General features: G+C 32.1%; 1 protein-coding gene across 1 annotated transcript in view; it reads left to right on the forward strand.

Moving 5' to 3' along the window:
- LOC106461581 (vacuolar protein sorting-associated protein 13C-like) overlaps positions 1 to 24,982 on the forward strand; it is a 219,273-nt gene that overhangs the window by 121,492 nt on the left and 72,799 nt on the right. Inside the window, exons 18-26 of the mRNA XM_022388591.1 lie at positions 2,418 to 2,657; positions 3,137 to 3,267; positions 3,804 to 3,917; positions 5,463 to 5,596; positions 9,299 to 9,437; positions 9,724 to 9,801; positions 17,224 to 17,304; positions 18,083 to 18,303; positions 18,580 to 18,694. Of these exons, the coding sequence (XP_022244299.1) occupies positions 2,418 to 2,657; positions 3,137 to 3,267; positions 3,804 to 3,917; positions 5,463 to 5,596; positions 9,299 to 9,437; positions 9,724 to 9,801; positions 17,224 to 17,304; positions 18,083 to 18,303; positions 18,580 to 18,694 (1,253 nt within the window). The remainder of the gene's footprint in view (positions 1 to 2,417; positions 2,658 to 3,136; positions 3,268 to 3,803; positions 3,918 to 5,462; positions 5,597 to 9,298; positions 9,438 to 9,723; positions 9,802 to 17,223; positions 17,305 to 18,082; positions 18,304 to 18,579; positions 18,695 to 24,982) is intronic.

Genomic DNA, 24,982 nt, shown 5'->3' on the forward strand with positions numbered 1-24,982 from the left:
AATTTGAGGAGATCGGGTGGTGCAGTTGCTTTCCAAGTCCTGTGTCAGCTTATGCAGGCTCTCCCCTTTAGCATGGACTCTCGTCCTAAACCTAGCCCTGTAGACTTCTGACTGATTTTGGGTTCCGTACCTGAGTTCTAGAGCCGCTACCAGTGCTCTGTAATTGCGTCTGTCGGCTGCTGACAACTTTCCAAGTATTTCCAGTGGTTGTCCCTTCAAGCTTGTTGCCAGATATACTGCTTTCTGCTCCTCTGTCCATCCGTTCATCTCTGCCAGTCGCTCAAATTGTGCTCCATATGCTTCCCACGGTGCTTTCCCATCGACTTCCTGTGGCTTCCTTCTTACTGAATCACTCCTAGTACTGATATTCATATCTGGGATGTGACTTCTAACTGGACTGAATATGTCAGCATTAGGGTTTAGCTGCAGGGTCTGGGAGGGGCTTGTCATTGTCTGGGGCTGGTTAAGTCGATGGTTAATGTATCCTCCTTGTGTAAAAGACAATAGATCATCCTTTAATGTATCTAATTCGCTTTTAAATTTACTAATGTTTTCCATTTGTACTTCTTGCCACTGTTGGAAAGTCAGCAGCAACTACAGGAAAGTCAACACTGCAACTGTTTGAGACTTTCTTCCTGTTTCCTTTCTTGTTCCTGTTGCCACTGCTGTAATCTCTCTTGTTTATTTTCTTTCTTCTCCAACCACTGCTGTAGTCTCTCTTGTTTATTTTGCTGTTCGAGCTGCCACCGTCGCAGGTTTTCTTGCCACTGCTGTTGTCTCTCTTTTTGTTTCTTTTCTTTTTCCTCCAACCACTGTTGTAATTTCTCTTCTCGTTCTTCTTGTTTCTTTTCTTTTTCATCCAACAACTGTTGTAACCTCTCTTCTTGTTTATTTTGTTGGTCGAGCTGCCACTGTTGCAGGTTTTCTTGCAACTGCTGTTGTCTCTCTTCTTGTTTCTTTTCTTGTTTATTTTCTCATTCTTCTTGTTTATTTTGTTGTTCAAGCTGCCACTTTGCAGGTTTTCTTGCAACTGCTGTTGTCTCTCTTCTTGTTTCTTTTGCTGTTCTTGTATTGCTGCCATCAAATCCGCTAAGCTGTAGTTTGATTTGCCGTCTCTCGTTTCCATTTTCTTCTTTTTTTTTTATCCCACTTCTGACACCAATTTGTTACGTCTCCGTTCGTTAGTTGATTTTCTATGATACAAGTCCTTTCTTTATAAAACTTGTTTATTCTTCCTCAATACAACTTTGTAATGTACTTAATTTTCACAGTTACACACACTATAGTTCACAACAATTCACTCACTTTCTATCTCACTTAGACTTAATTGTCCGTCCCCGCCAACTATAGTTTCGATCTCTGTGTTTACTATCCTCAGTTCCCGCCGACCGTAATCGCTGTCTTTCTTTCTCTCTGCCTGCTTCGTCTCCGCTTCTGCTTCGTCTCTGTTTCCACTACTGCTTCGACTCCGTCTGTCTCTCTCACTGTCTAGCGCACTTATATACGATAATACTGCCTGTTATAGAAACTTCTAAGACTCAACACGTGCTACCAGTGTCAATTGACTCCTGCTGTTGCAACACACTAGCGAATCTTCTAGAATAATCATCACGTGACCCCGCTGTCGTAACACACTAGCGAATCTTCTAGAATACTCGTCACGTGACCCCCACTGTCGTAACAATATCTTTGTTCTTCAGTATAACCTTTCTGTATTCTTCACTTTGACTTACTTGTCTTACAAATGTACATCTGAATTTTTACTTTTAGCAGGCTGTTGAGTAAGTGAATCTTTCTTCTTCAGTTTAATCTGACTTTGTGATAAAGTTGTATTTGTTTTTTACTTCAAACTGATTATCAGATAAACGTACACTTATCTGTTCTACAAATTCTTATGTGTTTTCTTAACTTTTGCTTAGGATTTGACAAACATAAATTGTGTTATTGAATATAATTTAGCCATCAGGCAAATGTACATCTTTAGTCTTCACTGTGGCCTGATTATCAGAGAAATATAGATATTTTGTACTCACATTAATCTAACTATGAGGCAAAACTAGTAAGTTAGAAAATTTTATTACAACCTTATATCATAAAAGATCTTTTCATTTGGCTTTATAGTTTTAACTTTTGTTCTAATATTAAGTTGACCATTTTAAAAGAAATTGTTGTTACATAGATGTAAGAGTTTTCCTAGGAAATTTAAAATTTACAAATTATAAACAAGTCTAACCTTTCCAAAATGTCTATCAGTGGATATGCAAGTTTGTACATAATGTAAAAAACAAATTGCTGTTAGACATTCCTGCTTGTATGACTGAAGTTTTAATTAATATATGATTTAGAAAAACTATACAGAACTCAAAGGGTAGTATATTTTTTATGGCATTATACTACATAACTTAATTGCTTTTAAGACTTGAGTAGCCTGGTTGGATATGCACCAGACTCAGACTCTGAGAATGAAGAAGGTTTGCTTGAAAGGATAACATCAGCATTTGGCCAACTTTTCTCTGGTGAGAGTAGTGATGAAGGTCAAAGTGATTCAGAAGAACTTGGAGACGGAGAAGCAAAATCGGATTCTGGAGACACAGAAATGGCTGATGCTTCACCTTTAGATGATGAACCAGTGTTCCTTGATCCTGGTAGAGGTGCAGGTAAGTTTAGTAGCATCAGTAGTTTATTGTAGGTGCATTACTGAAATAATAAAATTTTGTATGATTCTAACTTTTTTTGAGGAGCTTTGAACTCACAGGAATTTTTAATCATTCATAATTTTTACTTGAAACATATAGAAAAAGTTTTATGTTATGGCAGTATAATGCTTAACTTTTTCTATTTATAAAAACAGTTTGTTCATTGTATCTTAAATGACAAGTGGGACTTAGCTTAAAAACACAAAATTAAAACAGATTAGATGGTATAAACAAATCAGTCACGATGTATGTATATTTGCATTTTATGACACCTGTTTGAAGTATACACAACATTTTTACTGAGGATAATCATCATTATTTTAAAATGTTACTTAGTATGAAGGTATTGTATTTAAAATAATGTCTTCCAATAATTAAAGTGTAGATAGTGTGTAAAACATGCAACTAATATAATAATGCCCTTAAACCTCCTAATTTAGATGAAGTGGACAACTTCCAAGAATCCACTGCAAGCTCCTCTTTAGCTACATATATTGTCATTGATTCTTCAGATAATTTGAATCTGAATATTACTCCAAGTGCCATTAATGTTGTGAAAGAAGTGTTCAATGTGAGTTTCTTTTAAGAATCTAAATAAATGTTCTTTGGTGGAATATTTTTTAAATACATTGTAATGTTAATCAGTTGTTAATATGGATGGAACCCCTAAATAAGGAAATTTGTCTCATATGAACTGTTGTTTTTAAATACATAGACATTAATATATTATTAAAGTTTGACTCAGATAAAGTGTTTCTAACTACAAAGACATTGATATATCTAACAGCTTAAATCAAGTAAATGTTTCTTTCTAAATACACAAATATTGAACTTGGATGTATTGCTGTTTACAAATACAAAGACATAATGTAGTGTGCAAGTTTGGCTCAGGTAACTAGCTGTTTCTAGAAACATAAATGTCTAAGCATAATTTAGATATATAGCTGTTTTTTAATGCAAAAGACATTATGCAGTTGAAACATTTCACTTAAATAAGTGCAAAATTAACACATTGGTATTATACTTAAATAAATGCAAAATTAGTACATTGGTTGAGCACATTTATTGAAGGAACAATTGTGCTTATGTGTAATGATTGCTTCTCAGTCTTTTCTAAACAAATCCAAAGAAGACAGATACTTAATACCAGAAAACATGAACAAGCCACTATTGTTGAAGAATTTCCTTGGTCCAGAGTCTACAATATCTGTGTTGGAAAAGGTAAGAATAAAAACAACTTGATTTGATGTCAGATAGAAATATTAGTCATACAGTCAAAGAAAAAAGAACAATGATTTTTGTTTTACTTCTTATTTTTCTAGTTCCATAACTTTGAAAAAATTATTCCATAAAATAGCAAAATTGTGTTTGTTTTGGTTCCTTTTGTACTACATATAGAAGCATCCACTCGTACTCCAGCTAATTCATAATCCACATAAATGAACATTTCATAGTATTACAAGTGTTCTAAATAGCGTTTGTTAATATTTTACTGGTACATATTAACCAAGAAGTAGTGTAAATAGTTCTTTAGTAAATAATGCATTGTTAAAAATAATTTCTTTTTAAATTTTTTATACTGATACCAAGGGTCTGATTCAAGACTGTGATAAATCTAACCAAGACAAGAGGGAATCTTCAATAGCCACCAAACTTGAAATTCTTTTAGGCAGGATTAGAGTAAATTAATCTATGAGACCTTTTTTTTTCTTTTTATTAGCCATATTTTTGTGCACCAGCAATACCAAGTGTTGGGTGCACATATACCCTGATTTTATTACTCATTAGGATCTCTACCAGCCTACCCTCAAATTAAAATTCTTTTAGGCAGGATTAGAATAAATTAATCTATGAGACCTTGGATATGGTCAAATACATCAGTCAAGGGTTTGACTTTGGGTATTCAAGATTCAAACAATTAGAAAAATAACTGGTATGTGCAACAACCATTTCTTTATAATAGATCACAATTTTAAATAAAAGTACTTTCCTCACAACAAGAACATCTTTAACTAGGACTGTACTTGAGGGTTTGGTTATATCTTTATTTATGTAATTTTTAAATGTAGTACTGAGAAAGTGGAGTTCTGAAAAAAACTATTATTTTTTCAATAAACAGTACCACTTTTAATATACTAAAACATTACAGATTATATCAATAAAATTTATGAACATTTTAAGCTCTGTAAATTGAATAATTTGAATGCAGTGAGTTGTGTGTGACCAAAGAGCACAATCTGAACACTTTTCTTGTGCAGTACTTCTCAGAAACAAATCCTTTTTTAGAAAATTATCACTTTTTCAAAAATTTTTTTAATGAAGTATGAATACTGTAATTAGTAATTACAAGCACAAACAGTTGCCCTACGGCTGTCATTTTTGGTAGTTAGTAAACATTTTCAGTAACTTTCAAAAAATTAGGATCCATAGTTAGCTGTATAAAACTGTATAATGCTAGTTCCGATAAAAAATTGTTTAGCTTACAAAGTATAAGGTGTCATTACAGTAGAGTTATTCATTTAGAATTTGCTGTTAATCTCAGGGTTTGTGAACTGTTTATAGCTTAACAGAAAAAACATGTGTACTGCTGCCATCTAGCATTAAGAAACTAAAGGTTACTATATTTTATAACCCATATAACTCTGATTTGAAAAAGTCCTCTGTAGTACAATTGTACTTGAAACTTTTTTTTTAGCTTTGTTTACACTTTATGTATACTGTCATAATTTTTGGTTTATTTGTTAAGAGTTGTACCTGTAATTATAGTTAGAAGAGACAAGTGAATACATACTATTGGAAGAAGCATCAGGGAAACTCCCAGGAAGTACACCTATATCTCCAGGAATAACTGGCATGCTGGTAGACATAACACCCAATGACACAGATGCTGACATCAGTGGGTAGGTTATTATTACTAACTAGGTAATAGTATGTGTTATTCAACAAAACTAACTTCACCAAGAGCTGCATACGTGTGGTATATTGAAATACCATGTCACACATCTTGTTGGTTAAATACTTCTTATGTAAATAAGGAATTCCAAGTGCATGTGGATACTTACAAAGATAGTGCCTCAGATTCTCTGTTATACATAAGCATTTAGAAGCATCCTTTCATACTCCAACATATATGTACGTGATGCACATACATGAATATTTGATAGTGTTTCAACTGTATTCTAAACAGTGTTTGTTAAATACCATACATGTACATCAGATGTATATCAATGTTATTAACCAATAACTAGTGGAAATAGTAATTTTAAAATATTGTGGAAATGTGGTTCACAAATTACAAGTGGGATACTTTTCACTAACAGATAATTTGAATATGAAAAAAATTATTAGCATTAATCAAAACTTGTTTTTGTTTGCTGATATCCATTATAAGTTTTCTATTTCTTTAGTTTGTGTATATTATTGCATACATGTGTCATTTGCATTAAGTAAGCTGTCTAACAAAACATAATTTTATCCTTAGAAATATGAAAACCTTATGAAATACTTTATTAGCTTTTCATCTTACTTCTAAATAACTGTTACCACTCAAACAATGTACTTAATTGTTAGTATTCATTGAATTTCTAAAATTCTCTCACCCAAAACTATCTTGACTTTGATTTCCCCTCTAAGCATTGCTAAAATTTTCAACACTACACCAGTCTTTTATATCCCTTCCTTTTGCACCTTTGCAGCAAAAAGTGCTGATCATTTTGACTACCCTCCACCAATCATAATGTGCCATCTATACTAGCGTATCCATTCCAGCACAATCCACACTTTCTCAGTTGGCATTCTAGTGTATAGATGTGTGTGTTAACTCATTCTCCATGTGACTACAAAATTTTGCTTATGCTTCATTACAAAGTTATATCACTTTCAACTTCAAGTTTCGACTTCATGTGTTTGATTTCCATTGTTTCTACTCATTTGTTTTAGAAATGTTTATGTTTGCCAACTTCTACTTTGTTCATATGAATTTGAGATTTAATATGGCTGATGGAGGAATTCCTGCCATAAGAAAACAATGGTTCTGACACTGGTCCCAGGGTTGATGATGTCTGCTGAGGAAGCACAGGCTTTAGTTCACTGGGAGCTCATGTCTTACGTTCAGCTGAAGGTTTTTTTCTTCCTTTTACATTATGATTTTTGTGCAGAGGGAAATTTTCTTTCTACAGCACTTTCCACCTGATATTGCACTTCCACGTACTCTTCTGGGTTAGGTATTGTTCTTTTTCCCAAGAGATCTGTAGTAAGTTTTCAGTGTGTATTTCTCACTCTCCATAGGTATACCCAAGTTCAGTGAGTTTATGTAAGGTGGTGTGAATGGATTTGATTTCTGCACTTGATAATTTAGGTAATTCATGTCTTTTTTGCTCTGTGTTGGATAAGTTAGATTTTTATACTTGTTTTACCATCTAGGTTCTTTAGTTTAAATGTATGTTTGGAGTTTGATTATTCCTCTGTTTTTGTTTAAATTTTTATTTATTTTCACTGTTAATGTTATTTAGCTCGTAAGATTTATTTTATTTACTGCTAGTCACATCTAAATGGGGATTAGATTTGAGTCAAACTTTATTATCATTAACTGGGTGTCTTTTTATTCTCATGTTCTTTGGGGTATTTTTTTATTTCATGTCCTTGTCTTATAGATTCTATGAGTGGACTTATAAGTTTGATATTTAAGGATTGTTTATCTTTTCAGTTCCTTTAGTGTTTTTGTACTTTAGGTGTTACTTATTGTTTTATGTCAAATTTTACAGTTTTGCAGGTTTGTTATTTTTACATACTTAGTAGACTCTACACGTTTTTATATTTTGTCAGTTCATTAGTTTGTTTAGTTTATGTGTCTTCTGGCTACACTTCTGTGGGTTCCACTGGTTCTATCTGAGGGTTTTGCTCCCCCTTTATCCACTTCCCAGTTCTCCTTTCCTCCTCCTTGGGAATGTACCTTGTCTAGTCATCTTGCCGAGTCTGTTCGAGACCTACTATACAAAGGAGCTATTGAATGGGTAGTGCCTGCTCAACCAGGATTTTACTCCCATTTTTGTGTTTTATCAAAAAATATGGGAGATTGGAGTCCCATCATAGATTTGTCCCGGGTTTATATTTATCTGGAGACACCTCGCTTCACCATGGAGTCCTACCTCTCACTTCAGTGTCACATTGTTTTTCATTGGTTCATCTGTGAGGATTCTGGCTTCCAGTTCTAAGCACTGCCGTTTCATCTTTCTTCAGCTTCGTATGTGTTTTCTCGATTGGTACGCTTTTTTGCATGTCATCTTCACTCCCTGGGTCTTCAGACTCACCATTACATAGACAAGTGGCTTCTGCTCACCTTTTCCCATGCCCAGTCAGTTATTCACACCCGCTTACTTCTTCAAGAAGCTGCTCAGGTGGGGTTTCTCATCAAATTGGAGAAATCCTTTACTACCCCTTTGCAGCATCTTATTCATTTAGGGTTCTCATCACTTCCATTTCAGTGTGGGCCCAGCCTTCTCCACTTTAGCACAGGGATATGGAGTGGGCAGTCATGAAAGCTATATCTTCACCTTCTCGCTCCCAGCATGTGAGGTTTTATTTCTTTTGTGAATGTGGGCTTCCTTGGAAGTTCTCCTTCCCTTGGGTCAGTTGCACATAGATTCTCTTAATTGGATGTTTTTCAACCAGTGGAACTTCCCCCACAATCCCTTGGACCATCCCATCTCCCTTCCACCTGGGATCAGGACCGACTTTGCTTGGTGGCTCGACAGGGACTTGACCATGGTAAGGGTTCCCATTCCTCCATCTTTTTCCGTGTCTCATCTGTTCACAGATGCTTCCTTGGTGGGTTGGGGAGCTTTCTTTGATCCTCCAGAGTTTCAGGTTGGTGGTCAGTTGAGGAGGCTACTCTCCATATCAATATTCTGGAACCTTTGGCAGTTTATTGAACTCTGTATCATATCCTCCAATTTCTGCAGGGGAGGGTGGTTATAATTCATTCTGACTATTACACTGTTGTCAGCTATTTCACCAAGCAAGGGGGAACCAATTATGGATCTCTGTGTTTTCAGATTCCTGTACAAGACCTCCTGGAGTTATGAATCTTGTGGCCAATTGCTTATCACTTCCCAACTTGGTTCTCCCACGGAGTGGTCCATTCTTCCTCAGGTATTTCTGTGAGTGTGTTCTTCACTGGGAACACTGCATATATATATATATATATATATGTGTGTGTGTGTGTGTGTGTTTCCCACTCAATGGAATGCAACCTTCCTTCCTTTTTGGTCTCCAGTTCCTCACCTGTCAGCTCTTGGGTGGATGCTTTCAGTCAAGATTGGAGGGGTACTTCACCTATATGCCTACTCTCTGATCAGACTTCTCTTCTGGATCTTTTCACAAATATCCTTAACCCATTATCTTTATGAGGGTCACCTTTTGAAAGAGATAAAGTTTTTGGGTTTTCTGAATTTTGATTTATAATATGTTTGATCTAATTTTGTGTTTATCAATTGTTTTTAATATTGTAAATAAATAGTTTCATTACATGAAAAATAAGTTGAATATTGGTAGTCACATTTCATAAATAAAATTCAGTACATGAAATAGATTGTTATTTGCAGAGATGAAACAGATGGCTTTAACTTGAGAGCATTTTTAGCCAAAAGAAAAGATGCCATTGTAGATGTGTCATCAGCTTATCTTGAGGAGAACATTGAGGACTTGTATAGAAAGACCACAAAAACAAGAATTTCTGTGAAGGTAAATATGTAAACATTTCAAGATAAAATTGTATGCAATTTTGATATGTAAGTAATCATACACACATTTTGAAGATATATGAAATATTGTTATAGAATAAGTCATGCATACAAGTCTGTATGAACATGTAAGATATTGTTACAAAATGTAGCAGTAATTATGTTTAAACTATCATAAATATTCTTCTTACATTAGCACTGTCAAAAGTATCATGTATATTTTTTACAACAATTACATTTACATGAATGCATTGTCATCATCATTCAATATCGGTATTTATTTCAAGGTTGAAGGATTTGACATTCTACAATGCCCCATGCCTCATCGGGCTGGAGTCACCATGTTTGCTCTTCAGCCAATCAGGGTAATAGTTTTCTTTTTTCACAAGGTTTAAGCAGTGATGTTGGTTTTAATTGGGTGGTCAGTACCAATTAAGTAAAACCTAGGTATGGCTTAGTTTACAAACTCATATAATACTTTATATTGAAGTATACTATAAAAACATTTTAATAATTATTTCACAATAATTTTTTCGTTAGATAATTTGATACTTTTGATTCAAAGGTCATTGAAATTTTAATAATTTAAAAAAATTACTGATAGCATTGTTATTCTGAATATTACTTTTTATAAGCTTAATATATTTGGTCACTGTATGTAATTCATTCATTAGTTTGCAGAATGTAACCTTTTGTCTTTCTAGTCACAAAATTAACTTTATATATTTAGTTTGTTTATTCTTTTTTTTTTGGTATTCTTTTTATTTTATACAATATTCAGTTTTTAAGTTGAAGAAATTAAATTACTAAAGTACATAATTTTTGTGTTTATGTGCATATTACCAGAAGCAATTGTTGTTGTTGACTGTGAACCACTTATAGATTAAGGTCCCCAAATGTTATGTTATCTTTTGCTGCAGTGTTAAAGTTATGACTTAGAATAATCCTCATGTCATCTGTTATGTTGAGAAGATCAAGAAAATAATTTGTGTAAAATGTAAATGTATTATAACCTTGAAAAATTCTTTCTTTCATGATATGCTGTTAGTTTTCTGAAGAATATTTTCTTGGATCATTTTATCCAGTTTACTCTGAAAGATAAATATTAGAATATTACAGTGTAATGCCTTTATAAAGACACTCACATATTTTGTGACTCAGATGTCTAAAACATTAATAGTATTAGATATATGTATTTGTTTGAATGGCATAATTATGTTATGTATATATATATTAGGTTCAGTATGACCACTGAATTATAAAATGCCATATGGATTTAGATTGAAAGAGAAAATTAAATTTCAGCGAGAGTTTGGATTAAAGTTCTACATAATGTTTATCCCTACAGTTCACATTTTCATTGTCTAGATTACTTTGACCTCCAAGAATCAGTAACATTAGTTTCAGTTTTATAAGATCTTCAGGGATAATTTTTTTTTTTTTGAATATGGCATGTGGATGGACAAGAAATATTAGGCCTTATAGTACCTAGTAATAGGGCAAGAACAAACTGATTTTGAGTGGCCCTCATTGGCCAGCCATTTTAGAGACTCCCCCCTCCCCCCCAAATATGGTGAAATACATCATTTTTTTTGCCTGGTAAGTTGGACAATCTCAGATCTGTTTAATAATGTAATCTTAATTGACTAATCAATGTTGGATTTTTACCAAAAGTGTGATGTCTTTGTTGACTCTTTAGGGTTCATGGGCATCTAGACAGAGTGAATGTTTCATGGAGGGATTCTTCCTGATTCATTGAATTTCATTACACAGTGAACCTGAAAGTACACCCCTCTTCAAGAACTTTAACTAAGAGCCACAAAAGGCATCATGTTTTGGTTTGGTCTTATAGTTTTATTTAAATACATAGTAATCACTGAAGGATGGAAGAGGAACAAACTGACCACACAGTTGAAGTTTATGCTTGATCAATAGTTTGAGGCTTTCACCATTTGAGGAATATTTAGACCCACACAGTTAATTTATAATTTTTTTTTGTAATATATTTATGTGTAGCTTATACTCACACACTTAACCTATTTTTTATTTTTTTCTATTTTTGTGAGTTATGAATAATACTTACATTTAACATAGCTTTTATGTTTTATTTGTTTGAGTCACTCATAATACTAACATTTGTTGCTAAATGAAAGCATGATCATTAGTCAATTTCTGATCCAGCAATCAATTTAGCATATGTTTTGTTTGCAGCTGCTGGAATAGCTTCTAACTCATTAAATTCATCTTTATCCATTAATTTTGGTTTGGTTTTTCACAGTACATTTGTAAAAGAGGTCACGTTTATGTCACTGATTAAATGATAATTTTTTCCAAACTTTTTTAATTCTTGGCAAATTTTGTCTATGTATCATTTGTTTAATTTTCAAGGTAATACCTTGAGATACCAGCTTGTTAATTTATGTACATGCTTCTGTCCGGCAGCATCATTTAGGACTTTTAAATTCATATCAAACCAGATACTATCTTTTGTGAGAGCTCTTGGGTCTTCACTTGCAACTTTTACATTACATTTCTCATTCTGCTTGTCATCATCAGAGCTATCACTTTCTTGGGAACTTTTATGGTTCTGGGCCCCTTTACTGTTTTACTCCTCAGCTGTTTAGGGAGACAGTTTTTCACTCTGAGAGTCACCCTTAAAGGATCTTTTATGCTCTTCTTTCATTCCCTCCACGATTTCTTTAAATATTTTACAGTGAAATTTTTTTTTTACATATTTTATAGTTTGGCATGATTATAGGAGAGTTTGCAAAGACCAATGCTAAATGATTGAACAGAGATATGTGTCCCTTGTATACTCCTAACAAAGCTAGTAATGAACCAGATCAGAAACTTGTATCTGAGAGCAGGCTCAGAACAGACTCAGGTTCATTGTTAGTTATTCATGACATGCTGAAAGTCATTACCATTTACTTAATAGCTAGCTATTCCAGGAAATAATAATGTTACACTAATGAGCAGAATGAGTTGCTCTTAACTTTATTCGTATGATAATTATAATTTACTCATAAGCACTGAGGTTCTCTTTACATCATTGGCAGATTATGATACCCTGATGGCTTACATATCAATTCACAATCCTCTCAGCTTTGTTGATATGATTTGTTACAAATATTACAGCAAAACAGGTGAGCATATGACATTCATCCTACTAGTCTCATGACCATTAAAACAGGATAATAAATACATTACTTTCCTTTTAATTTAAATATATTTTCTCACCTATAGGAAAGCCCTCTGTCAGAAACACTATTTTGACACTGTAATAGGTAAACAACTCTTAAGCATAATTTTCTAGTCTTTTACAAGGTCTTTATGTGATAAACTTACACTAGGACTTTCCAATGTAAGGTTTACATTTCGTGTTTATTTACAGAAAATGGTCACATATGTTTCAATCACTGACATGTCACTTGTAAACATTAGCTAGTGGACTAAGGTTCAACCTTATTTAGGGGAAAAAGAATATCATTCATTAGGAATAATAATAAAAAAGACAGCCATTTATTTTCAAGTTATAATTAACAGTTTACAAGCTGAGTTAACTTGATTGAGTTCTGGCTTCAGTTTATGAATGAGTAACCTCTCTTTTATATGGAGGTTTTGTTCAACAATGGCCCTTAGAGATCTTAAAATAATTTGATTTAGGACTACACTGCATTCACCTTGGGAATGCTGCAGTGCACTCAATCTATATGAGGTTCTTAAGTTTTCTTGTTGTAGAAATGATGTAACTATGGTTACACCTAGATTAGTCAACTACATTAGATGTTTTCAATGAAGAAATATAAACTTTATATCTGAATGTTGATAAGCTGGAATCTGTAAAGAAAAGAAAACCTTTATTGATTAGAAGTGTAACTAATGATTATGTTTTCATTTAGTAATCAGTGAATTAAGTATTCCAACACTGTGTGACTAATAAGAATATATATAAGATGTTTTTATATGTATACACATATTGAGCATTTATTTATGTATCATTAGTAACTTGTGTGTGAGTCTAAGTGTCCCTGATATGGGCAAAAGTCTTCTAAATCTTAGACCTTAGTTCTTTATAACATCTTAAACCCATCACATGGCCAGCTTTTTTTTTCCCCTCTGTATTTTTGTAAGCACTATCTAAATAAATTTTGAATTGACATTATACAAAATAAAAATTGGATGACCATACTGAAGGACAATGTCATGACATGGTGATAAGGCATTCAGACTTATCCATTGTATTGAATTCAACGAGTTAGGAAGGACCACTCCATGAATTATCTACTTTATCCAACTGAACTTGACAGACTTGCAATCTTAAAAAATTATATCTTGCCTTAGTAAAAATTTCATTACTGGTTGATCAGCAATAATCTAAACCATCACACAGATCTGAACTTGCCCAACCTCCTAGAATCATCAGTGATGCCACCAGTGGGTATCCAAAATGGTTGCACCTACTAAAGTCTGTAATTTTCCAAGATGATTCCAAGTGAGGATCACCATTTTCTATGCCCCTGAGCTTTGTCTTTCTTCAGAGAAGGGTAACTACTCAGCTAACAATTTCATGTTGAAACAATATTGCTGCACATTACATATTGGTTGCCACAACGTTAGAGGTTTACGTTGCAGCAACATAAATTTGTGGACTCCCAGAAACGTTGTTGCAACATTGTGGTTTTACGTTGCATTGCTACTTTCCTACAACCATTATGCCATCATTTTTTTAACCCTACTGGTACCACCAGGGTAGCATCATGTCATTACTGTTTTTCTCACACTTATACTTAACCTAATTACATGAAATTTGGTACATATTTTTTATATATGTGCTGCGCTCAAAAACTATAACAATTTGGTGATATTTTTTATTATGAATTTTAATTTTTGGACATATTCTTGTGAAACACATTCTTCTTTTTCATATGAAAAATACTTCATAGAATTTCTGTTTTTGGTTATTATGTGTCTAACATCTTGTAAATGTATCCAATAGTTGTTTTTTCGTTAAAAATAATTTTTCTTTCCTGTATTAGTTCTAGTAACAGTATACTAACTTTCTCGTCTGTTCATACAATCTCTGACAGAAGTAGTTACTGGAAAATATTAAAGAATGAAGGAAAACTGTATTATTGTTGATTAGAAACTTTAAATTTATATATTGAATGAGAGCTGCACACTGGTTATAATAGGGTTAAATCCACTCATTAAGGTAATCTGATAAAATAATAACTCCATCTTCTTTCATTCTCATAAATTTATTCAACATTTATTCTCGATAAGAAATTTAAAATATTTTATTGCAATTATTATTTATGACACTTTTTCACATAGAGGTTTCTCTAGTCATCAGTCAGCTCTTCTTTTTCCACTTAATCATTTCCCCTATTTTTAGTCAGCACTTGCTGAAGTAGATTTCTGTAAAATATACAGCATCATATATATTATTTCTATCAACCTAATTTTTTAAGTATGTAGTGACAGAGTGTAAGAGAAAACTCCATTTTCAATTTCCACTCTAGAATTATTGACTCCAACATACCTCGTACCTCCTGGCTTATTGAGAGCATGTTTCAGAAGTTCTGCCACCTGGTCCTCAATAGTGTTTTCCTGTACCTATGGGTGGGTCTGAAGGCAGGCTTCTGCAACAAACACAGAATTAAAAAGAGAACGTTGAAAATGATTAACTGGAGGATAATTTCTATTCCATTCTCTTAAACACTGAATTTTATAATTATCTCCAAAATTCTCAACTGGTATTGGTACTTTGAAGTTTACTAAATTAACACATATACACACACACAAACTTTAGAATCTATTTCTCATACATTAGTTCTTTTAAGTCATCTCAATGTGTTTCTATTTTAAGGTTTACCATGTTAAAACCAAAATTAACATATTATTCATCAACAATGATTAAATTTAAATACATACTCTTAATGCATTTGAAGAGTAGAAGATTTATGAAGGCCTCCTTTTGTTTTCCTTGTGCCTTTTGCCCTTCAGGTTGTAAGCAGACTACAAGCTGTAGGTGCCTATCTTTTGGCACGTTTAACTGGATTGTTTCCCCACATATGAAGTTTGCACATCATCAAATGTTAATCTCAAAGTTAAACCTAACTCATGGCTACCTGATATCAACAAAACTAGAGGTTCAGTGATATGTTATGCTGTAGAGTAGTGTAATGATTTGTCACAGGTAAACTGGAGGAGACAAGCTACTGTGATGAAGTCAGGAAGAAATTAAACTATTTAGAAAAAATTAAGAGGGAATTTAATATTACAAATTATCACTGAAGTTGAGAACTGTGGGTTTGTAATGTATGTGTGGTACTTAAAGGTGAATGGAAGAATAAAACTGCATTTAGTGAGGAAGAAATGCATAATCAGTCTGCCTATAGTAAAATGGTTGCATGTATGCAGTAAAGTTAAAGAGTGCAGGTTAATAAAGAATCATTCATATATAGCTTCAGTGAACAGCTTATGCATTTACTGGAATTTTCCCTGGAAAGAGTAGTGTGTGGTAGTATTTATTTACTCTTTTTTTCAGTCTCTAAAAATTTTATATGTTGAATGAATAATGAATTAGTACAGTGAACTAGTCTAAAGTTCAGCAGTCACACTACACAATATTGCAACCATTCTCCTAATGTGTATAAATAACCTAATCAAGATCACACATGTAAATATGTGTATATGCAAACTTGTATATTCTAATCATTCATAGAATCACAGTATTTAAAATTCATGGGACAATTAAAGCACCAGAATCCATGAGAGTAAAAATTGGAAATTAAAAATATATATGTCTGAGCTGCAGTTTTAGTGTATATAGTTACAAATTTGCTATTTATGTAGCAGTTTTACCTGTATAATTTGAAGTCAGATTGAAAACACCAACTTCGGCAACAGCATACAGCTTCAAAAAAAACAGTTAAAGATAGTGTTGTATTTTTCTTTGGAAGTTTGAAAATATCCAGATATATTTTTGAGTACAGAATGATATTCTCTTGTGTTGCTATTTAACAAACACCTACAGAGAAGAACTTAATTTTCTCTCTTTTTCTTCTTGTTCAAAACATATATGTATAAAGTCAGTAAAGTTGGCTTACGTGCTTGTCAGTCACTGTTACGTGTCCTAACATTTAGAGTGGAATCAGTAGCTTTTGTAGTTGCCAGTATACCAGCAAACAACATAGATGATGCTATGTCTTTAGAAATTCTGTTTGATGAGGATTTGCTCCATTGATTTATTTCTAGGATGGTAACTACACTATTTCAATTATACTTTTGTTTTTATTTTCTTGTGCCATTTTGTAGAGTGTCGTGTGTGGTGTTGTTCTGATGATACCTGAGAATCAAGCACTTATTTTTGTTTATCCTCTCTATTCACTAGTTTATTTATTATTCACTGTCTTCTTCACAGTGCAGTACTCCTACCACCAGTGTAATCAGCCATGCTTTTTTTATTTTTATTAATAGTGTTTTATTTTAACTTCACACCATGTTTTTTCCCTTTTATTCCACCTACTACAAGTCATTACACATAATATTCCACATATTAATACTTGAATCTCTAGTTATTTTAGAGAGAAGGTAATTGTGAGCAATGTTTATTCTAGAATTACCATGATCCAGCTATCTTTAATGCAAAGAGTAGACATTATAGTTTGAAATAATTAAAAACATTATGTTAGTATAACAAGGTAGCTTAATGTGTTTCATTTAAGGCTGTATACTTTACTGTCCACTAAACTTAAATATGCATACTTTTTTTTTTTCAGAACAAAACTCGATATTATCTCATTATAGATGTTGACATGTACCATGGACAGAAATCTATAACAGTCTCATCACCTTTAGTGGTAAAGTTCTAAGTGATTTGTTTTGTCTTTATTATATTATGGTTTAGTCAGAAGTAATGTTAGTAATGCCTTATTTTTTTTCATAAAAATTTTATTTTTGCAAAAATAAGGTTTAATTTGGATCAGTATCATCTTTAACTCAGATTAAAGATTGATGCTTGGGCTATGAAACTTACTAATTGGGTATGATTTTGTTATTCTTTGATTAATATTGTTGTTAAATTAAGTTTATATGGCTCTTATTCATTTAGACATTTCATAGCACTTGAAAAAATACCTGCTACTTTGATATGATAGTAGAAGAGTTAATATTTGTTTAGAGGAAGTCCATCAGACAGGACTTTTTAGATTTCTGTTGTCTTTTATGTATCATGTCTGCAAGTAATATCTTTGGAAGCTGTATATGTTTTTACTTAAAAGATATATTTTATTGTTCATTTGCTAAAAAGGCTATTTTTATTCTAATGTTTATGTAATTGGCTTAGCTTACTGTTATATATTTTTTACTTTATGTTTTGTAATTGTTTATTTTATTGACAATGGTATTAAAAGATTATGTTTTGGTTTCAGATGTAACTTTGTTTTGGAAGTTCAATATGCTATTTACTGTATATATATATATTTATTTATCTTGCATGGTAGCTAGTATAAATAGTTCTTTACATAAATGAATTCAGTAATGTAAATTTAAGTACTTTGTGTTGTTTTTTGGTTTTAGTTTACATTTGATATTTAACCATATAATGGGATTTGCTCACATAACAAATGATGTTCTTAGATACATAGCCACCTGTCTGATGCTGTTCATATCCTATGTAAGCGAGCTAGACTTGAAGAAGTTGTTGCATCCAGCAACGAATATGCAAGAAATCCATTTCACAATAAATTTATTCGTCTAGTTACATTAGAAAGTGGTGAAAGCTACAATGTACCCTTATTTGTGGCTTATCATTGTAAGCTGTATGTACAACCTGCAACTGTGAAAACTGACAGTTACAAGTGAGTATCAAATATCTAGTAAAATTTCTGAACTGACTTGTTTACCAGCTGATCTGAAATATATTGGTTTGAAACTGTAAAAATTATTTTTGTGTGTTAAACTTTAACATAAGTAGAAACTCTTACTTATTGCAATTATTATGTTCATTTCATCTTTACATAAAAAAAATTTAAGTGTAAAATAAAAAAAACAGTTAATATGTCACTTTCTAAGTAATTTAATCTGGTAAATACTAGAATAGGCCTTCTAGTGTGTTTGAAAATATATCTCCATAGGTATGATGTGAGCACTGAGGGACTCTGGTGGCAAGATATTGCAGTATTCCCAAGAAACAGGAAACATATCACCTGTATAGCAAGTAGTGGAGAAAATAGCCAATACTGTGTTAAGGTACATGTTTGGAAACAGTTTATTTAATATAACTATTTTTTTAAGAGTTAATTACACTTGACAATATATATGTATATTAGTATCAAAGTAGATATAAATGTTCAAAACAGCTAATATATAAATCAAGTTACTGTATTAAAAAAAAACTAGGCATATTAACACAGTTTTTATATGTATCACATTATTTAACAGTTCCCATGTCTATATTTATGATAAATAATTCTACTCATATTTAATTGTTTCACTAAAACACTCATAATTATCAAGCCTTCAAAACTTTCTAAAAACAGTAATTTATTTCCATACAAAATTATCATGTCACTTTTATTTCTATTGCCAAACAATGATATTAATTTAGTAGTTTAATTTTTACTTTCAGACTTCTTTAGTTTCAAATATATTGTCAAACTCTGATTTCACTTCAAAAATGTGCTGTATTCTGCAAAATTTGTATATTTATCAGTGGTTCTGTTTATACTCTGAAACTATTATTATTTCAGTGGTTTCATTTTTACTTCAGACTCATGTATCATTACAATGTTTCTAATGCATGTATACTTCCAAATTCATAACTTCAGTGAGTTTATGTACATTGTCATACTTTTATCTCATATTTTTTTTATATTGCTTAAATATTTTGGTACATACTGCCAAATTTAGCTGTAACTTCAGTGAATTTATTTCTTCTTCCAAACTAAGATATCACCAGTGTTACATGTATGCTTCCAAATTTGTATACAAGTTTAACAGTTTTGTGTTTACAGGAAAACTGAGATATCATTTCAGTGATTCTTTATAACAAAGTCATGCATGTTGCTGGTACAAATTAATGTTATCTGTAGTTTGTATTTGGCCCAGCATATTAAAAACCATGATAAATGAAATGAACATTAATTATTTTATAATTTGAATTCTTATGTTATCTAAGTTTTAATTATATTGTTTCAAAGGAAACCTTTCAAAAAAATACTTAAACTGCAGCTTTGATGTCACATGATCCACGTGCTTTGAAAAATCTTGACTTTAGCAGCATTTCACTTTTAGCAACATAAGCTGACAATGTACATGGGTTTGTTGATGCTAGTTATGTGATATTCAAAGTTCCACAACTATATTGACTGGGAAAGAGAAATAAATTTTCCAACCCTTGACAGTTGCCACACCCACCTTCTTTCTATACTTTGCCTTGAGATCTACAATATATGTGTAGTTAGTTGACACAATGTATATATTTGTTATAAAGATCTCAGTTTACACTGTACTCCACCAACAGTTAATCTGAAATTGGCATGCAGTTTCAACAAATTGTGACTCCAAAAATTCTAGAATTGATATTTTTATTATTACAATTGTTTAGTGTATTTTACAAAGGAAAATTATTTTAAATGTTTTCTGCTTATCTCAAAATGTGCCCATGATGATGATGAGTATCATAACATCAGTGACTGTAATGTTCAGTCATTATGTGATAACTGTAATTTGCTCACACCCCTTCTGTCACCATGATGCTCAAAGTGGAAAGATGAAAAATGTACAACATATCAAAACACTGAATAACATTTTCTTTGCTGACGTGTTTAAACTTGTAATTCCAGTATTTAAACAAAGTTATGCTTTGTTTTGTCAAACATTTTGGTTTTAGTAAAATCATTTGTTGGAGTCTTTTTCATCTTACCTAAAAACGTGTTATATTGTGAGGCTTCTGTATGCTTGTAGAGCCATCTTTAGTCATCTTTCCTTGCCAACACTCAGCACTATTGGGTATTTAAGACCTGCCTATTTTGTGATTTTGTTATCACTTTTTCAAACTCTTGTCTCCTTCTTCCATGATTTGTTATATGAAAGTAGATAGGCCAACCAAGAGTGAAAAGGATCCCCCCTCAAATTGTTGGATACAAAAACAATAGTTTTTATGTCACTAAACTTTCTAGGTGATAAAGCGGACTTTTACTCAATGGAACTGTAGTGGTTAACATTCTAATTTAGGTGACATTAAAGCTTTGTTGGATTTTTATCTTCCTATTTGTATGTGCTTATAAGAAGTATTCTTTAAATTGATGATACTATTTCTATGGAAATTTTGTCATTGATGATAGATATGTTTATGTGGGAATGGCTCTTTTTGTTAGCTTTATGTTTACCCAATAGCCATCCCACTTACCACACAACTGGAGGCCATTATCATGCATGTCTCCTCTTGGTCAAATCATCACACTTTGTTCTCTATCTATCACCAGAGGAAGATATGGATCACACTTCTCTTGATCGCTTAGTTTTTCAACTGCCATTTTTCTTTGTCATCCTGGCAAGATTTAATGTACACAGCCTATTCTGGAACTGCACGAGCACAAATAGAGTAGGATGGAGTCTAGTGGAGCATTTATTGTTGAATAATGTTCTCTTTCTCTTTAAAACTGGAAATATGACATATTTTCATGCCTGCATTTTGACTTTTTCTGCCAGTGATCTACCAGTTTATTTACCTTTACATTCTTTATCCTTTACTTGACAAGACACTACAAGTCATTATTGTAAAATGTGATTAACCCTCTATGTTGTCAGACTTTAATATTACCTCAGTGGTTTCATTTGTACCGCCAAATTTTATGTCAGTGGTTGAAGATATATACTGCCCGACTCAGATATCATTTAAGTGGTTTTGTGTTTAGAGTACATGCAAAAAAACACTACTTGGCTACTGAAAGTGGTACAAAAAAAAGTAGGTTACTAACATGTGGGATGTGGACACACAGACATTTCAAAACTTTCACCTACTTACTTGCCTATTACTGATTTGGCCACATTCAGTAATGGAATACTTGTGTAGAAGAACATGGTTGTAAACATTATTTGTAATAAGTGACATTGTTTCCATTCAGATTATAATTGCCCTTTAAAATGAGCAAATCCTTGAGATTGAATTAAACTTTATTGTCATAATAGCTTAACAATGGGTGTGAATTGAGTGTTTGAAGCTTACTGATCAAAAACATACTGTGGATTTCTTGATTCAGTTTATTTCTTCTATCTGTTTTTAGTTAGTTTTATTTTTGAGAAATTTGCACATAGCAGTATTTAATATTTTCTTCTGGAATGAGAGAATATTCATATATCAATGTGATGGTTATAAATATAGAAAATCCATTATAAAACCATAACAGTAAGCCATTTTTGCATTTCATTTTGTATCTTATATGCCAGTTTTGATGTTTAAAGAAAAATATTTATGTTTTCTATACAAAAGCAAAATGTTTATCTTTTGGCTGAATCTGACACATCATAATCATGCAAATTTGAAACATGGGAGAAAACTAATAACAACAGTTTTTCAACTATTGATATATATATATATAATGAAGTAAATAGCATCAATGCTATTAATTACACAAATTGTTAATTGGCAATTAAAGTCAGCACTGTACAACAACAATGAACTTAATATAAATTGTCAATCCGAGTTGTCACTTTAAAGTCATAACAGATAATGCCTGTGGTAATAGCTCTCAAATGTGTTGGGAATATCTCATCTACCAGACAAAATCCAAATGGTGATGTTAAACTAGCCAGCAAGTATGGAAAATCAACTAAGGGTATGGAATTGAGTGTTTACCCCACAACATCTCAACTCCTACTGCCTTTCACTATCTGCAGCCAGTTGTAGGAAGGCAGTTACCCTTGAAAGTTCTTATAATTCCTAAAGTAGAAATGAAACCACCCTAACATTTGTACAATATGTAACTCCCAACCTCCAACCTTACGAAAGAAGTAAAATAAAATATTAAAAGATCTTAAATAGAACTACAAGCCCTACCTTTATATTTCATACATAGTTAATATATCCAACCTCCTCCTTTTTTCTTAAAAATGTCTTCAAGTACAACATGAGAAAGCCGAGACAAGCCCAGCTACTTGAAGTTAGTCTTTCCATCCTGATATACTGAAGTAAATTATAATTTTAAATTTAGCTACTTAAAAGTAGCTAACGACATCTAGTGACAAAAAGGGTATTTTACATATCTTAAATTTATTTTTAAAAATATTTTCATATTTGTTATAAAACAGTGTAAAAAATTTTCTTAATTACCAGTATTTGTAGCTATTATTTTGTAATTTATTTATGAATAATATAACATTATCCAGAAAAGCATTATCATTATTACAAACTATTAAATATCGTTTTAGCTGAAATATAATGATGCCTTTTAACTCTTCCAGCATGGGTTCAGTCCCTGGGACCAACCTTGTAACCATTTTGTGCTTATTATATTTTTCATGCTATAACTTTTAAATTAGTATGCGTATGTTAACAAAATTTGGCATATTATCAGTAAACATTACAACGCTTTCATATGCAAGATATCAGATTTTTTTTAAGTCTTAAGGTTTGTTAAGTAATGTTTTTCTCATGCCTTTTTTCTTTTTGCATGTTGCCTATCTATCATGCAAAGTAATTTTCATTTTAAGATTAAAATTACTTTTATGCTGCAGGAAATTTTCAAATTTCACATGCAAAATCTTTATAATGTCGAGATAGTTATCAAACATTTCTTAAGAAAAAACTTTATATTTTATTTGTTATTTTCAGTAATGAATCTCTGTACAGGTTTGGTAGATTTGATCGATCTTGTAATCACCATAAAAAATTAGGAAATAAGTATAAGTTATGCCTTTTTCATTCTAGAATGACAACAGATTATAACACAAAAACATAGATATTTAGACTAAATAGCTTAAATCTCATAACATTATACATATATATTTATTATTTTTATCATATTGACCTTTCAGCCATGCCTGGCTAACAATACAGAAGTTACAATTACATTGCACGAGTGCTCTCATGTTACCATATCAAATAACACAAAACTGACCTTTGGTCTTTGTAAAGTAACTTGTCTTGGCTGTGTTTTAGTAGACTAGTATTTTGTAAAATACGGTGAATCTCAATTATTATACATTATATATGTATATAGATTATTGCTATTTTGAAATAAGTTCTTAAAGTTATTTTTCTTAAAACATAGAACAGTAAATAAAAAAGTAAAACAAACAATTATCTCTTCTAGTTACGACCTTTGTACTTGGTTGCTGCTTGATGTAGGTTGCTAATCCTTTTAAAATTTCACACTTGGAGGATATGAAACGAAATAATTTTTTTTATGTTTTATATATACAGTTGAATAACCAGAAAATCATAAATTACTGTATTGGTACCATAGAATTTCACTATAATTTATCAAACTTGGTAACTAAGCTGTATTTGGGTCTAAAAAATATGAAATTTTGAGCAGACTAAAGACACAACCTACCTCCTTGAAATTTTGGTTCGAAACAACGAGATGGCATCCTAACACATGAAAATGGCTGAGAAAGCCACTAGGGGGACATTCTGAGCTTTCAATTGGTTATTCATATGCCATATATTAAAGTGATATTTCAGCAAATAGAAAAGATATGAGGATCTTATTTTATATTCTAGCTTGTCAGTATCGGTAATTTGATTTCCTTATTTATACAAAACTATAGACTTGATATTTTGACATCACAAACATCTAATTTGAACCATTGCTGCATTCAACATACCACATGACATACAAAAATTGATGTTTAGGTGTTGCTGCGTCAGCGAGGTCACGTGACTAGTATTACGCCACTTCTTTCTCGAACCTTCGTGAATTGTCGGGAGATTACTAGATTGGGGTAGTCTGGTATATATAAGATGGTCACAACATGACGGGACAATGTGTACGTAATGAGTAATTGAATGTATGCGGACAAAATATTGTTGGCCACGTGAGACGTGAGCGTTTGTTATAGAGCGACTGTTGAAATTAAGTGTATCGTAAGTTGTATTCGGAAAGAGTAAACCAGTTTTATTTAACAAAGGACTTGTGTCTCTAAAGTTTCATCAGAACAAATTTATGGAAAATTAATTAACGAATGGAGACGTAACAGTGTGTTTTTTTAATAATAATGTATAATACTAAAATTTGAATTATAATCTACAGTTTCATATCAAACTTATTGACACAAATTCAACAAATAGTAGTTCAATAAAAATTTGAATGTGAGTCAACAAATGCGATGACATGGCCTTTGACCTGTGACCTATCTGGAGAGGGTTAACATCATATGTGGAATAACACTATTGGGGTGGGTAGACTGAAGATGGGAAAATTAAACTCCCTGCTCTTATAAAAAATATTCATCTTTGATTTGCCTTCTACGAAATTAATGTCCAACTCTAAATAGTTAACATGAACATCATTATTACTGCATCTTTCTATT

Source organism: Limulus polyphemus, unplaced genomic scaffold (assembly GCF_000517525.1).
Source record: "Limulus polyphemus unplaced genomic scaffold, Limulus_polyphemus-2.1.2 Scaffold992, whole genome shotgun sequence".
NCBI classification, from domain to species: Eukaryota; Metazoa; Arthropoda; class Merostomata; order Xiphosura; family Limulidae; genus Limulus; species Limulus polyphemus.